This window comes from Nansenia antarctica, assembly GCF_963989245.1.
Source record: "Nansenia antarctica genome assembly, chromosome: 4".
NCBI lineage: Eukaryota > Metazoa > Chordata > Actinopteri > Argentiniformes > Microstomatidae > Nansenia > Nansenia antarctica.
The window spans coordinates 9,569,214-9,585,713 of NC_137689.1; the positions used below are offsets into that span (position 1 = coordinate 9,569,214).

Here is a 16,500-nt window from a genome sequence, read left to right on the forward strand (position 1 = left end):
TAAACGTGTGTATCTGTTCCAGCTTCCAACCTAGAGAGTAATGGAGGAGTAAGACATTTAGGACAACAAAAGTATTTAAATATTCCAGTTTTTCTGAAGAAAAAAATAAAAAGTAAAATCTTCACGAACTGGTCCCCTGTGACTATTTGTGGATCGCAACGAGTGCAGGGTAAATATAGGTGAGAAGTTGGTGTTGTGGCGATGGAGAGAAGAGGGAGCTTCACTCGCTCTTGTCCATCTCTGTGAGCACGCAGAAGCAGGTGAACTGAGTGTACTTGGTGATTGAACCTAGCACAAGAGGGAAAGAGGGATTAGTGACAGTACACTCCAGTCTACATATTTCAGGTTACACCTTAACTGCTCCTCCTGAGACATCTACTACCCTCCAGCACTGCATCTCCTGAGACACCCGCTTTTCCCCTTTACTGTGTCCCCTAATACTTCTACTGCCCCCCTTGTACTGTTGCTCTGTCTCTCCAGTGTCTATATATACAAAATATATATATATTATTATTTCTTTTTTTTATCTTTATTTTTTCCTTCTATCACGGAGACTGCCAATGGCCCGGGGCCTGAGCTAGATTACTCTTCCTGCTACGACTGGTGGATTGATGATTCACTTGCTTAGTCAAATGTATTGATTGTAAGTCGCTTTGGAATAAGGCGTCTGCTAAATGCCAAACATTTAAATGTAAATGTGTTCAAATATATAGGAGGTTGGTTTCCACTTCTTACAGTGGAACTAGTTTCAACTATTGTACAAAGCAAAACATGTCATAAGGAAACATGGGGAGAGGAGACTTGTCTGTACATGGAATATCGTCACCTTAAAATAATGGCATAAGTCACAGGAAAAATCGTTTTTTGCCTAATTATCATATATTCTAGAATTGGTTCAGTTTATTCAGTTTTTCTCAAAACTTGACGTGACTGAAAATATGATAATATACTGTACAGTGGGTTTACAGCCACAAGAGAAAGTGACTCACGTAGTAACTTAGTGATGTAGGGAGGGCGCCGAGACTCTGGCAGGTGGATGCCCAGGAAATAGACAGGCACTCCAGAGAGGGCGATGCCGATGCCAATGAGGGAGTTGATGGTGTCACTATAGAGTGGCACTGCCACCAGGAACACAGTACACATACAGAAGATGATGGGGTACAACAGAGTCAACTGGACACAGGCACACAGGCGGGTAGGCAACCACAGACAAGGGAGGGAGGGAAAGAGAGGGGGAGATCATTATTATCACTCGGCATGTACTACAGCATATTCATCTGTTAAGAATCCATTCTCTATTAATACAGTAAACATCTGGACCTTATAGTAATAATCCATCCCAAGTCACTACGGGTAAATCATCAATCACACACCACAAGCTCATCACACACCCATACAATTATAGTTGGGGGATTCTTTTTTTTGCCTGTGTATCCATCAGTGACTAACAAGCCCAAGGATTGGATGTTGGATGTTTAGCTCACCTTGAGTGGTCTGGGCCTGTCTGGCTCCTTAAAGCGCAGGTAGATCTGCCCAGCGATGGACAGACCTACAAAGAACCAGTAGCTGAAGCTGTAGTAGTTGATCAGTAGGAAGACATCCTCTACTGTCAAGTATATCAGAGCCATGACACACTGTGGGAACAAATACTCAAGTCAAGACAGGGAGTGTGTACAACCCACCACTAGGGGGAACACGTGGCTCATCATCATCATCTGCATCTGCATTCGGTGCACTGCCTAGGTCTAACCACAAGGTGTCAGGGTTGTCATTAGCGTTCACCATAGACGGCTGAGACCATTTACCATTTTACCTGGCTAGATTGTTTGATGTATTAGAGCTCTGATGAAAGCTATGGTGTTATATCTTATTACGGTAGGCCGAGGGAGAGCTTACATTGAAGAGGAGAGCGGGGACAGGAGTGAACCTCTCTGCGTGGATCATTGATAAGGCGTCAGGGAGGTGGCCTTCACGAGCACCCACGAAGAACAGCCTGTGGAGGAAGTAGCAACATCTATCCACATAGAGACTATATAGGACAATGTATAGGCTATAGGCTATATAGTGCAACATTGTAGCCCAGTGCAATAGGATGATTATAGCATAATGAACAGGGCTGCTAACATTTCCCATCAATAGACATACAACATAAGTGCGTGCACATGCATTCACACAACGCCTTTGGGGACTAGACTTCGGTCCAATCCCATTTCTTATTTTTACCCCTACCTACACCTCTTTTTCGAGTGCCCCTCGACGGTTTAAATCTTCCCCTATGAAATGGGACAACCCTTCAAGACCCTGATGTCATCAGTAGTTCAATTTCGGACGTGATATGTCATCAAAGGGGGGAAATGCGACATGGAAATATGTCAAAATGCAGGACTATCATGAACTAATCAGCCTTAAAACAATGTTGTAACGTTAGCTAGCTTGCTAGACATCAGCACACTAGCGTTTTTTTTGTCCTGCTTGTTATAAAGAAAAGGTCTATAATACATTGAAATGACATTAAACTAAGGTAATACAATGGTTATCATAATTTTAAAATCTTTATTAGCAAAGAAAATTATTACATTTGTGGTTTTCTTTTGTTGCTTGTGCGTTCTCCACTATATTGCCAATGATTCGCAAGGCATTCTGGGAGATTTCTCATATCACTCAATTTTGAGTGTGCCTCTGAAAAAACTCAGTTTGGAGGGCCATGTAGCCCTACCACTTCGCCCTACCCCTCTATCCCAACGGGAGCGTGTCTATGTTCCCACAGGCCTATGTTCCCTATGTTCCCACAGCCCTATGTTCCCTATGTTCCCACAGCCCTATGTTCCCTATGTTCCCACAGCCCTATGTTCCCTCAGCCCTATGTTCCCTATGTTCCCACAGCCCTATGTTCCCTCAGCCCTATGTTCCCTCAGCCCTATGTTCCCACAGCCCTATGTTCCCTATGTTCCCACAGCCCTATGTTCCCTCAGCCCTATGTTCCCTCAGCCCTATGTTCCCTATGTTCCCTATGTTCCCTCAGCCCTATGTTCCCTATGTTCCCACAGCCCTATGTTCCCTCAGCCCTATGTTTCCTCAGTTTAACCCTTGTGTGCTATTCGTGTTGCTCTTCGCGATGCACCTCCACCACGGCGATGGAAGTGGAGGGTCTTGGAGGCCACACTTCTCAGTCTAAACCTAACCCCTTTACAGTATGATTACTTAGAAATGTGGGAACATAGGACCGTGGGAACATAGGGCTGTGGGAACATAGGTATGACCCCATCCCAAGAATTGATACACCCTACCAGTGTTTCCTCCAGGATTTTTCACAATGGTGGCGGGGGGGGGTCGTCATTCGCGCGCGCAGCGTGCACGCGCATAAAACGCGCACGCGCGCTCAAAACAAAGACGTAATTTCACTTTACCCACGCAATACCCACTTAAACAATACCCCTTCTTTCCCCCTGCCAATACTGTGTCGTTTGTGACATTTACCAACGTTTATGCTCAATAGTTCGAAGCTAGCGTTAGATGCGAGGCTGCTCGGGAACATTATTTGTTTCACAAAATAGCCTGATTTAGTTGACCATGAACATCAGAGACTAGACTACATACTGAGCACTGGTATAAGAACATGAACCAGAGAACAGCAGTAAATGCAATAACCCACAGTCGTCGCTGATGATGTTGCATTTTCGATTAGGATACGGGATTAAGCACCGGCGACGGGCGAAGAGAGAAATCCGTTTACCGGCTTTTTACACGCACATGAGTTGTTGTAAGACACATAAATGTTTCATTTCCACGGCAAAACAAACAATACACAACGAGGGTTTAGTACTACCACCGCATGATACAGCTGCATGTCATAAACTCGTGTAGAACAGCTGGGGAGTCTGAATATGTTTTCAACAAGGCAACAACTCTGCTTCTCACTCCATTGAGCTACGACTGCTAAGCTAACTAGCTAGATGAGTGTAAGGTTGAGTTCGTAAAGTCGCTCTGAGAGCGCTGGAGCGCACACTGGGCCCGACGTCATAGAGAAACCGAGTCATTTGATTGGACGAGAGGCATTCCACGAGTGCTGATCGGATTTCCTGAGTGAATTTACGAACGCAGCCAGTTTTGAAAGCGCGTCGCCTCGCGCCGCGCGCCTGTTGAGAGATTCAGTCTCGATTGCAGTGCGAACACAAACGACGAGGTTAATTGCAACATTGTGGCAATGGTGGCGGAGGAAATTCTTTGGTGGCGGCCCGCCACGAATAAATGCATATAGAGGAAACACTGCACCCTACTAGGGCTGCACGATTAATCGATTTGAAATCGAAATCGCGATTTGAAATGACGCGATTAGCTAATCGCAAAGCCTGCGATTTGCCTGCGTTTTTTTTTTTTTTTTTGCCATTTAGCAGACGCTTTTTTAATCCAAAGCGATTTACAATTACGAATTACAGGGACATTCCCCCTGGAGTAACTGAGGGCTAAGTGCCTTACTCAAGGGCACACTAGTAGTGGTGTGGTTTCAGGCGGGATTTGAACTCACAACCTTCCGATCACAAGTCCAACTCACTATGTGTTTCTCAACCCTCTCCTCGGGGCGCCCCAGCCGCTCCACATATTTGATCTGTTCCACCACCAGCACACCTGATTCAACTAATCAAGTCCAAATCATAATTGCTTTGGAATTGATTAGTTGAATCAGGTGTGCTGGTGGTGGAACAGATCAAATATGTGGAGCGGCTGGGGCGCCCCGAGGAGAGGGTTGAGAAACACCACTACCCGTATGGGATACGTCATACAGCGCGTCGGATTCAACGTCAATGAACGTCAACGTCAATGAACGTAAAAAAAAAAGACACTTGTTGAGAGAAACAAAATGGTGTTGCTGTTTAAAAAAAACATAAATAAATATGTTGTCCCAATTCATATCTTTTAAGTTCTCATCCTTGCATTAGAATTAGAGCAGTTAATAGTTTGATGGTATCATGTGGTAATGCTCTCTGAAAATAGGTAATAGATAGATTCATCCAATCACCTGCCAAGTATTTTTTGAAAGTACCTGCCCTTTTCCAAACAGCTTCCAATTAAGCTTTCCTAGATGGTTGTGTGAAACAAACCACCTGAGTCAGGTTAGTAATGCTCCATCACATGTTTTAATCTGAAGCTTGATTTTAAAGCAACCCAACTTTAAAGCAACCCAATGTAAGTTTAGTTCTTTCACTCGTAGCTCGGGCTGTGGGGGTGCTAGAGGAGGGAGCCTCTAAGTCCCCTGAAGACGTACAAACAAACTGCACGTTGATACGACCTTCCTAGCCGGAGATATGGCCACACTTTACAAAAACTCCCTTTTTTTTTTTTTTTTTTTTTTGCTATTTAAAAAAAAAAAAAAACGCAAATTAATCGCAATCGCGATATCTGTCCAAATAATCGCAATTCGATTTTTTCCCCAAATCGTGCAGCCCTACACCCTACCCCTCCCTAGGGGCAAGGGGTGCATTGGGATTGGACCTTAACATACACAATGCTCTCTTCCCTTCCGAATATAGAAACCTTATTTAAGAAGTGGGGCAGGCCTGCAGTGAGCCTACAACTGTAACCAGAAAGTATATCCAGATGGTGTTTACTGTAGAAAGGGTCCCAAAACCACAAGACCAGAATGCAAATCTGCCTCAAAGAGAACATGGAGATCCGAGACTGACTGTACAACATTGATTGATTGATTGAAAACTTTATTAGAAGATTTGCAGAAGTAGGTACATGAAAGTACATATTACATACAAGGTCAACTAACAGGATAAAAACCCAAGAAAGCCACTGGCTTATTTCAATTGGGGTCCTTGATTCTCAATTCAACACACACCGTAAAGTCGGGAGAGTTTTGTGTGTGTTTGTGTCTGTGTGTCTGTGTGTGTGTGTCTGTGTGTGTGTGTGTTTCAAGCCTTACCTGGATGCAGCGATGATGGAGGCGTTCAGACCCCCGTAGCAGGAGAGCGCTACAGCGATGGGGATAGTCCAGCTCATCACGCCCAGAGTGTGGTCTGCAAAGGTCTGCACAGAACATGAACACAGAACGTGAAAACACAGCTTGAATACAGGCTTATAACGCGCGCAGGCACAATCAGTAGCAGTGGATCAAAGACCCCTTCCCTGATGATCCCCTTTCCTGAGGGTGAGCGAGTGCAAGTTGCAACACAGACATAAACAGGAAAGACAAACGTCAACCACCTCCCCCGGCTCCATGTGTTCATGAAAACAAACTACGGAAATAATCCCATGGTAATAGCCTCAACACATGGCATGCAAGGTCAGCGCTCTGTACAAGGTTTTCCACATCTCAAACTACAATTTGGAAAATCTGAACTAGAAACACAATGACCCAGAAACCCAACTATGAAATCACAGAGTCAAAAGCGTCGGCTGAAATCCCTTAATTGGACCGGTTCCACGTTTCAAAAATAGCAGCACCCAAGACCTCACCTGTCTGATCAGATTATACCCGTTCCACTAACCGCACAATAACAAGATGTGCTTGTCCGACCCATAAAAATCACTGCAATTAAATTTAATAACTTCTCACCTGTCAAAGAGTTTATAAATAGGCCCACGCGGTAAATTCCCGTTGATAGCATCAATGACCTGACCTGAACTCACCACAGCCACTGCATCGCTGGCGAGGATGGCACTCATGTCCAGCACGGCGTAGTAGGCTACGTTGGTCAGCACGTAGATGACCGTCACGATCGGCATGGAGATGGCGATGGACAGCGGCAGGTTCCTACGGCAACAAGGTGTCACATCAAATCATTGGTGTCCGTTTAACTTCAGCTTTGTAGAAGCTCTTTCCTGAGTTTACTCAAACAGGTCACATCAGACAAGCAAACCGATAACAGTGTTATGGTGTTAGTTATTATGGTAATTAGGGTTGGGGAATCGAGTACTCATACAAGCTCCCATTTTTTCACTGCTCTACCAAGAAAAACACCATACCGCCACCTCTCACGGCTGAAAGAAAACAATAGGTGACTTGTAGCCCTATCTATTGCATGATCACTTCCCTAAGCCCAATTTGCATTAACTGAACCTACCTAGCACACCAATTAAATAGAGGAGTAGTAGTGGGGAATTCAAGTGAGGAACATCAAGCAGGTGAATATCACGGTGTCATGTGGTTTGAGATGGTATTCTCATGAGTGTGAGGGAGGGAGGTACCTCTCTGGGTCCTTGATCTCCTCTGTGACAAAGTTGAGTGTGTCCCAGCCCGAGTAGGAGAAGAGGGCGGAGTAAAGGGCCAGTGCGATATCTCCAGGGTTCAGAGAGGAGCCCTCGAACGAGGCCTCAAAGTTATTTGTGTTTCCTATACCAGGAGGAGGAAGAAACACAACCATCACTATGTGATCGTTTTGAGATCAGATGCTCCATTTTTCTTTTAATATACAGTACCGGTCAAAAGTTTGGACAAAACTTTCCACACTTACCATTCAATTCCCCATTCCCCCATTCCATTGAATGGGAAAGTGTGTCCGGAATTTTGACCGGTACTGTATGTTTTTAGGGCATTTCTGCTTCAGTGGGATGGAGACAGTAGAGATTGACAAGAAGGATGGGTGAGAGAGAGAGGAGGGAAGACATGCAGGATATGTCGATGGCTGGAATCGAACCAGGGACCTCGCGGTAGGCGCCGCTGAGCGCCCTGAGATCGCTACACTGAATCAAATATGAGCAAGAACCGACAGTAGAGGTAAAGTGGCCTGGTTGTCCCTAACTCCTACTGTCATTGTCAAGGCCTAGCATCAAGGCCTAGCATCAAGGCCTAGCATGACTACAACAGTATTATGAATTGGCTAGAGCATAAACAGATCATCGGAAGCAAAAGTGTTCCAGACAGTTCCACCCACCTTGGCCGAGCTTCACGAGTCCAGTGATGATGATGACAATAAGGGCAGCTACTTTTGCGTAGGTGAAGACGTCCTGCACCCTGGTGCCCCACTTCACGTAGGCCGAGTTGATGAACGTTAGCAAGCCTAGGCCAATCACAAGGAGAGAGGATGAGTGTTTCTGAAATGTCAGCAGACCCTGTACCAGCCAGAGAAATGGGATTGGGCCTGGGTATCTGTTTGCACAAGCACACGTGACAGACTTGGAACAGTTCCAGACCTAATACAAGAACAGCATGTGTCCATCTTTTTGGGCACATTCTGCAGACACTGCTGCGGACACTGTTGGAGTGTCTGCAGCCGTACCCTAGGGTTATGATTCCAACCATCAGGTTAGGTAACACGCAGACATAACATGGTTCAGTAGGAGGGCACTGGAGAACCTGGAGAACAGGTCCTGCTGAGAATAATGAGTTACTAAACCATTACATTGCAGAAAACCTTTTCAGAGCATGTACGTTTTTTACAGTTTGAGAACAGGAGAAAGGAAACCTAGAACACCAAAGAAAGTGAGTAGAACTGGGTCGGAACTGGGTCAAATGCCTATCGAATATACTGTAGGTGTGTGTGTGCCGATCTTGTTACATCCGTATTTGTATTTGTTTAATTAGGACTTGATACTCTGGATCAGGTGATACTCCTGATCAGACAACCGCGAGTCTAATTTAGATGCTTAAAATTAAGCGGAGTCGATCGAGCGCAAGTCGGCCAGAGGCAGGCATATCAGCGAGTGCTTACCACTAATCCTCCTCACAAATTTGTCCTTCCAGTTATTTCATGCGCGTAGGATACACTCATGGCAGCAGGCACATCGCACGCATCTCCCCTTCATTTACCGACAGCTCACTGGCCAACGGACTCATTCTTTTGAGATCGAAAAGCATCCCTCTTCCATTACAGAGGATATCTAAACATAATGTGATTATGATTGATGATCTGTAAAATGGCCAAAACCTATAACGAGTACTCGTATTGTCTGTAACTGTACTCATGTGGTCGGCACACCCCTCGCCAAACACTTCAAACATGTGAGTCTTGCTTGATTTGGTGGTCTGCCTGTGCAGTGCTAACTCCTAGCTAAATCGAGCGCACCTCTAAAACAAAGTATTGGACATACAGTATATTAGATCCTTAGATGTTGGACTCGGATGTACTACTACATCAAGTGCACACATGAGGGAGTCGCCAGGAGGATATAATAATAATAATAATAATAATAATAATAATAATAATAATAATAATAATAATAAATTAGACTTTTTTAGACACTCAAAGACACTTTACAAACTGAAAAGATCGAGTAGTAATAATAAAGAGAAACAAAAAAATCAATAAAAGAAAGTATAGGGGCCTAATTAAGGTAGTGCTGGGGACACATGGGAAGGGGAGGGGGGAGAGGGTTAACTGGTGATGGACGAGCTTGAAGAGGTGGGTTTTGAGGGCCTGTTTTAAATGTCGGATGACTCACATATGCAGGCGGCGGCGATGAGGCGCGAGGCGGTGTAGGGCGGCTCGCACGTGGGGAAGAGCGGCTGCACCAGGTAGTTGGCGAAGGTGATGGCGATGACGGCCTGGCTGGTGGGCTCGATGATGAGCAGCGACGTCCACAGGCGGATGAAGGCGATGAACCCCCCGAACGACTCCAGGATGTAGGCGTAGCTGGCCCCCGACTTGGTGATGGTGGTGCCCAGCTCGGCGTAACACAGGGCGCCGATCACCGAGAAGATCCCCCCGATGGCCCAGATGACCAGCGACAGGCCGTAGGAGGCGCTGTAGATGAGCACGCCCTTGGGGGAGACGAAGATGCCCGAGCCGATCATGTTGCCCACGATGAGACTGACGCCGTTGAGCAGGGAGATCTCCTTCTTCAGCTGCATGCTCTCTTTGGGGGGCGCTGGGGCTGGGGCCGACGACGGGCCGGCACCGCTCCCGTTCAGCTTCTCGGACTCCTCTGGGTTCTCCATGGTGTCTTACCGGCCTGGCCCTGCCTGCTACTGGGAAAAGTAGTCCCCTCTGGCTTAGGCTAGGTGCACCCTGAGAGAGAGGAAAAAGGAGAGGCAAGAAGGAAGAAGAAGAGATTTTTAAAAGAGGTCAAAGAGAACTGCAATGCATCTGGCTTAAGCAGAGACTGGGGTGGATAAGCCCGCTGCTATGCCATGTGTCAACATCACATCCTGGCTCTAATGCCACGGCCTCTCCAGGAGTGCAGTCAGTGCTGGGTCAGGGCTTTATGGTACATGTGAGAAATGTGTACAATGCACTGAGGGGAGCTAGCTAACTGATCGTGTCAGTGGGGACAAAAAGCTTGATGTACTGTGTGTGTTTGGTCAATACCAAGATTAGGCATTCCACTAGACTAGACAGACAGCAAGCTTGTCAAGAGATAGAGACAAATCAATGAGAAAGACTGTAAGGCATTATACTGGGTCCATTAGTCAGTAATGTAGGTAGTGAAGTGAAGAGGTTTGATTCTTGGATGTTAGCCAATCCTCCTGGATTTAGATTACTAAAGAAATGCCTCAGAGGGGTGCAATGAGACATGAATACAGGGCAATTCTACATTAACAGAATGAGACGGGGACTAATTTGTTCACTTCCAAACACTATGCCAAACAAAAACCCTTGATAGCAAAGTTTAACAGAGTATACAGTTCTGTGCACAAGGACTACTTCTAACAATTCCAGCTGAAAAAACCCCACATATTTACTGTAAGAACTATGCAGCTTCCAAAGTTAAGAACATATCTATTTTCCTTGTTGAGCTACAGTAAGTGAGGTGGATTTACATTCGGTAGCAGAATGATTACAGTAAATGGGTCGCAATTAATACACAATTTATGGATTTGAATGTCATTCTGTGCATGATGATGAAGCTAAAATAGGGAGACAAAGGTACAAATATACAATAGACATTCTCTTTAAGGTAATAATGTATTATTATATCAACTTATATATAACATGAAAAGGGAAATTGACAAAAACTCACAAAACCCAAGAAATATATGCCTATGAAATGTACTTCATTTACTGTATATATGTTACGGTACATGTGGGAAAACTAGGGTTAGGGTTAGGTGCTACGTCGACTTGGTACATGCTGGCATGTCTAACCCTAACCCTAACCCTAATACTAACCCTAACCCTACCCCTAGTTTTCCCACATGTACCGTATTCCCACATGTACTGTTACATATACAGGACTGTTTTTAACACTTTTGACTGCACAAGTCCGCATGAGAGACCTACTGTTTGTTCTACTGGCACTAACATCTCCCACCGCAATAATACAATGGTCAGCAATAGACCAGTCTGAGGACCTAACAGGAACAACTTAATATCAGTCTCCTTGAAAAGTAAACTGATTCAAAGTAACAGCCCAGAGAAATTGAACATGGCACTTTTTAACATACGTTCACTTTCCAATAAAACCTTTATTTTTTTATTTTTATTAATGACCTTATTACAGAGCCCAAACTAGACTGTAGGTTTTTAACTGAAACCTGGCTCAGCATGAACGGACCAACCTCTCTTATTGAAGCCTCTCCCCCAGACTATAGTCCTTCCCACTCCTGTAGACAAAGCAAAAAGGATGGTGGGACTGCAACCATACTCACAGCTGCTCTTGCCCACAGGGACATTACTTTTGGTCATTTTTGGTCATTTGAGCATCGTGCTACTAAACTCAGGTGTCAGCCTCCTGTGCTGGCTATAACTTTATACAGGCCCCCCCAAGCAATGCCCCCTCTTCCTATCTGATTTTGCTGAATTATTATCTATTATCCACAGTAACCATGATAAAAGACAGTGTTTTTCCAACCTCACTAAAGACTGTTATGATTGCTATTGTGAAACCCCTCCTGAAGAAAAACAAGTGACTCACTCATCAGTCCTCAGCAATTTTAGATCAATTTCTAATCTCTCTTTTTAAAGTAAATTATTAGAGAAACTAGCTTTTGAACAGCTAAATTACTTTCTTACCTCAAACTCAATTTTTTGTCAGTTTCAGTCAGGTTTTCAAGCCCATCATAGCACAGAAACGGCCCTGGTAAATGTTGTGAACGACCTTAGAACTAACTTGGATAACAAAAAACACTCTGTCCCTGAGTCCAACTTCCGTCCAGTTGACCACAACATCCTCATAGACAGACTACATAAGTATGTTGTCCTCTCTGGCACTGCACTAATACTCATCTAAGAACTATAGCATCAACTGTGGAGTACCACAAGGCTCTATCCTAGTCCTAGGTCCAGTTTATATATGCTGCCCCTTGGCAGTATCATCAGGCAACATGGCATCAATTTTCACAGCTACGCCGATGACACTCAGCTCTATATCGCTGTGTCTCCTGATGACACGAACCCTATTGATGCCCTCCAAGACTGTATTATAGACATTAATGCTTGGATGGCTCAGAACTTCCTTCAGCTCAACCAGGGCAAAACAGAGGCACTTGTCATTGGAGCAGTGAGAGAAACTGACTTCTAAATTGAAGTCACTGGCACTCAGTCCTAAGCACCAGGCCAAAAACCTGGGTGTCATCATTGATTCCAATTTCACTTTCGATGCCCACATCAGGAATGTAACCAAATCTGCCTTCTATCGCTTAAAAAATATTGCCAGAGTGCGTCCGTTTCTCTCCCAGGCCAATACTGAGGTACTAGTGCATCTTTTATCACTAGCAGGCTGGACTATTGTAATGCTCTTCTCTGTGGTCTACCTAAAAAAGCCATAGATCAACTCCAGCTTGTACTTGTTGCTGAAGCTCTCTCTCTCTCTGGAGGTGGAGTCTCCTTTTGTTCCCCCTCACAAAAGATAGCCAGATTCTCACACCCATAAATGACATATTAAATACTAAAGGATGGCGAGCTCTCCCTGGAAACCAAGTGCCATCGCAGCATAGAGCAGGCGATGGGTGTGAGAAACACTGAGAACACAAACCGTGTGTGTGTGTGTGTGTGTGTGTGTGTGTGTGTGTGGCATCAAATCTACCCTAACCCTTCATTGAGTCACCCTCACCAGATTCATACAATCAATGCCCAAAGGAAAGTATAGTGACATTGTTTACCTACTCTGGACTCTGTCAATATCATTCTAAACAAACTTTTAACGCTTACAGTATTATGTAAACTTTAGTTTAAAGATAGTTTAGCGTGATCACAACATAACTACAGCCACAAACAAGCCATGGCTCTCCAATAAGGAATAAACACAATGTTGGCCATATTATTTCTTTGTGTTCCAGAGGCTTGATTAAGATAAATGTCTGGTTCTCTCTCTCTCTCTCTCTCTCTCTCTCTCTCTCTCTCTCTCTCTCTCTCTCTCTCTCTCTCTCTCTCTCTCTCTCTCTCTCTCTCTCTCTCTCTCTCTCTCTCTCTCTCTCTCTCTCTCTCTCTCTCTAAATGGACAGTCGATACGTGAAAACAAAGACATTTAAACAGTTATGGAAGATGCTAAAAAAAAGTGAGCAACGATAGCCTAACGCTTATTATCAAACGCTTGTTTAGTAGCACACTTTAAAAGTCTAGGTACCAGTACGGATGGTTGACAGAATGTTTGTCCAAACATCCCATCGCAGCCTATTGTTTTTCAAACAAGTTTTCATGCCGAGTAACAGCTGGGCAGGGTTACTACATTGATTTCTGTAGCCTACAAAGTATCAGAACAATGTGACAATGATTAAATCATTTAAATTAAATTAATTCAAATTAATTCAATGTATCTAAATCGAGGAAATGATCTGCTCCATTGTAAATCAGATCTGGAGAAGGAGAATGGCGAAATGTGGCGACCCTCCTCTGCCGGTGTCTTATGAATTCAGGCAAAACAAAACCGAATTTATTTAAAATTGTCCATCTTATATTCTAAAATACTATCGTCAATTGACACATTAAAACATACACATCCTTAAACCATAATTGCCTTTTTTTGGACACTTTCTTTTCCCATCTCTTCTTGTCAGAAAAACAACCCCCCTTTGTCTCTGGCACTAACAGGGCATGTTGGTTAGATTAGAAGGCCTACAAATAAGAGTTGTATTTACACTAAAGAAATAATATTATGACAATACTATTTGACCAACCTTACCTTTTCTTGTTTCCAGTTTATTGCCCTTGGACGCGTGTGTGCAGCGGCATCTCTGACAGCGCGACTGGCCGAGCACAGCGGAGACAAATGACTAGTCACGTGACGCCGGTAAGAATGACGTGAATGGATTCAAGTATCCAGTCCACCGCACACACAGCCCAGTGTTTCCCCTACCATTGCCTTGGGAGGGCGGGCCGCCCCCCCAACGGGACCTCCCGCCCCCCCAAGAAAAATGTTCAATGTCAATTTGGTTCATGTTTTTTTTTTTTTTTTTTTTTTTTTATAATTATATTTTTCTCCCAGTTGTATATGGCCGAAATATGTTTCTTATGTGGTCGAAATATGTTTATTCTGTGTCATTTGCCTAATTTATGTGCACCCTCATTTAATATGTTTCTCCTCTGTGCGTTTTGCTGCCACGCTTGTCCGCTTGTCTTCTCGTTTCACGAAGGGCGGGGCTCAGCTCCCTTCGTCTCTACTGGAAGTGCAAATAAAGGCCAACAATCATAGTTTTAGTAATGGACGGACGTAGACCCCAAACCTCTGACAAGCAGGCTAACTTCCCGTGTTTATTAAACGCACCCAAACCGAATCTGGCGATATGGACGATTTTAGACGCTTTTTAGGGGTGCTTGAGTATCCCTAAATTTCATCTCAGCACGACCTAAAAGAGAATAATCATTATTATTATTATCATTATTATTATTATTATTATTATTATTATTTTCTGAAATCATTCTAGCCCAATTACAGATGATGTTACACACTCCGGTCCAGTAGCCTACATACACGCACCTCATTGGTTCGCAAGTAGTCTCGTGCTTCGCCCGGAGAATACTTGTTTAGCGCGGGAGTGTGTGTGTGAGAGAGAGACAGATGAAGGAAGTCAGCAGATGAAAGTAAGTAACCGTAGCAAATATAATTTCTGTATTTCTGACAGAAAACATTGGTTCAAATTGTTCATTATTATTGTGACTTAACTAGAAAGTGTCTGATTGTAGTTCCATATAGAAAGTGGCTATAGTTCCATTGTGTGAATAGTGTTAACGAACTAGCAAGCTAGCTAGCTAGCTCAGAGGTGATTAGTAATAATAGATAGTAGTAGTAATAATACAATATGTCTTATTCTGCTAGAATTGGGCGTTATGGTAATAAAATACAATAAACAAGTGGATTGAAGCATTGGAACAAACCCTCACTCATTGGAATTTTTTTCCATAGATGGACATAAGATTGTTTTTCAGGTGAGAGAGTCAAGTCAAAATGACATTATCTGACTGCATTGCCCACAGCAACCCAATATACAATTAGAATGATGTTATAAATTGATATGGATCAATGTATACCTCTTATTAGATTATACATATTCTGGTTGTTATGTTTGCCTTTCGGTGGACAGCAAAAGAGGGAGAGAGGAGGAGAGAGAGGGAGAGGAGGAGGAGAGAGAGCAGGATGGAGTCAGCACACCAAAGAGACAGCAAGAACCAGGTGAGAAAGTGGACATGTAGTCAAGACCACAAGTAGCCTTGAGAACCTATGGTTCTGGTGCAGCAATCTCAGCACCCCCCTTCATTACTTGTAATAGGATGTAATAAACGTTTGACACACATGGCAATAAAAAAACATGAATCTTGAATTAGCAAAACATTTTTGCTATTTAAACATGTCAGCATGTCATCACTGACAGATGACAGGTAGATAATGAAAGGTAGTGAAAAAACTGAAAAATGATGTTGCCAGACTTGCATACTTTTTAACCAGACCCTGTCATATATGTTTGTGTGTGATTGTCAGTGCAAAGAGGGAGAGAGGAGGATGGAGATGACACAGAGAGAGAGAGTGAGAGAGCAAGAGCAGGAAGAACCAGGTGAGAAAATGGACAGATAGTGAAGTCAAGATTGTTATAGTGTCAAAACAGTAAAAAAATAAATTTTAAAAAAGTGATGGCTTTGTGGCTCAACAATAAAGTCTATAAATTATCATATTTGTTCTAGTCACATAATAGAATAGTTGAGTAACAACGTTAACCGTCCTACCAAACCCAGCACGGATACAGCTCTACGCGTCGACAAGCACAGGAAGACAGGCTTTGATCCAGCTTGGCTGTCAGGGCAGAAGTACTCCTGGCTCTACAAAACCGATATTGGTATGGTTAGGTGCAAAATAGATAAAAATGTGAAAACGTTTTATTACCATTATTGGCATAAACAGAATGAATGGGGAATTTTTCATTTTTGGTTTTAGGAATGTTCTGCCGGATATGTAGGCAACACAGGCAGGGGGTTGTGAGAGGAACCCAGACCCGGACTTTTATAGAGTCACCCTGCCAGTCCTACAGAAAGGACAAACTTGACAACCACATCTCATCTGACCATCATAAATTAGCCTGTCAGCGCCAGTCAAGTTTGACAGCAGGTAAAAAATATATATTTTATTTATAATTTTATCATAAGTGTTACGGCTCCTTGATACTGTACTGATGATGCTTGCTTGCTTTCT

At 43.7% G+C, this 16,500-nt stretch overlaps 1 protein-coding gene across 1 annotated transcript; it reads right to left on the reverse strand.

The window, feature by feature from the left end:
- Nucleotides 1–220: 220 nt before the first annotated feature.
- Nucleotides 221–9,856, reverse strand: slc7a6 (solute carrier family 7 member 6; the record flags this gene model as incomplete). Its single annotated transcript, XM_080528365.1, has 9 exons — nt 9,385–9,856; nt 7,878–8,003; nt 7,192–7,336; nt 6,634–6,757; nt 5,927–6,030; nt 1,897–1,993; nt 1,485–1,634; nt 990–1,173; nt 221–288 (listed from the first exon to the last, which is right to left on the reverse strand). The coding sequence occupies exons 1-9, from the start codon at nt 9,791–9,793 to the stop codon at nt 221–223; spliced, it is 1,407 nt and encodes a 468-aa protein (XP_080384491.1). The 5' UTR covers nt 9,794–9,856.
- Nucleotides 9,857–16,500: the final 6,644 nt, after the last annotated feature.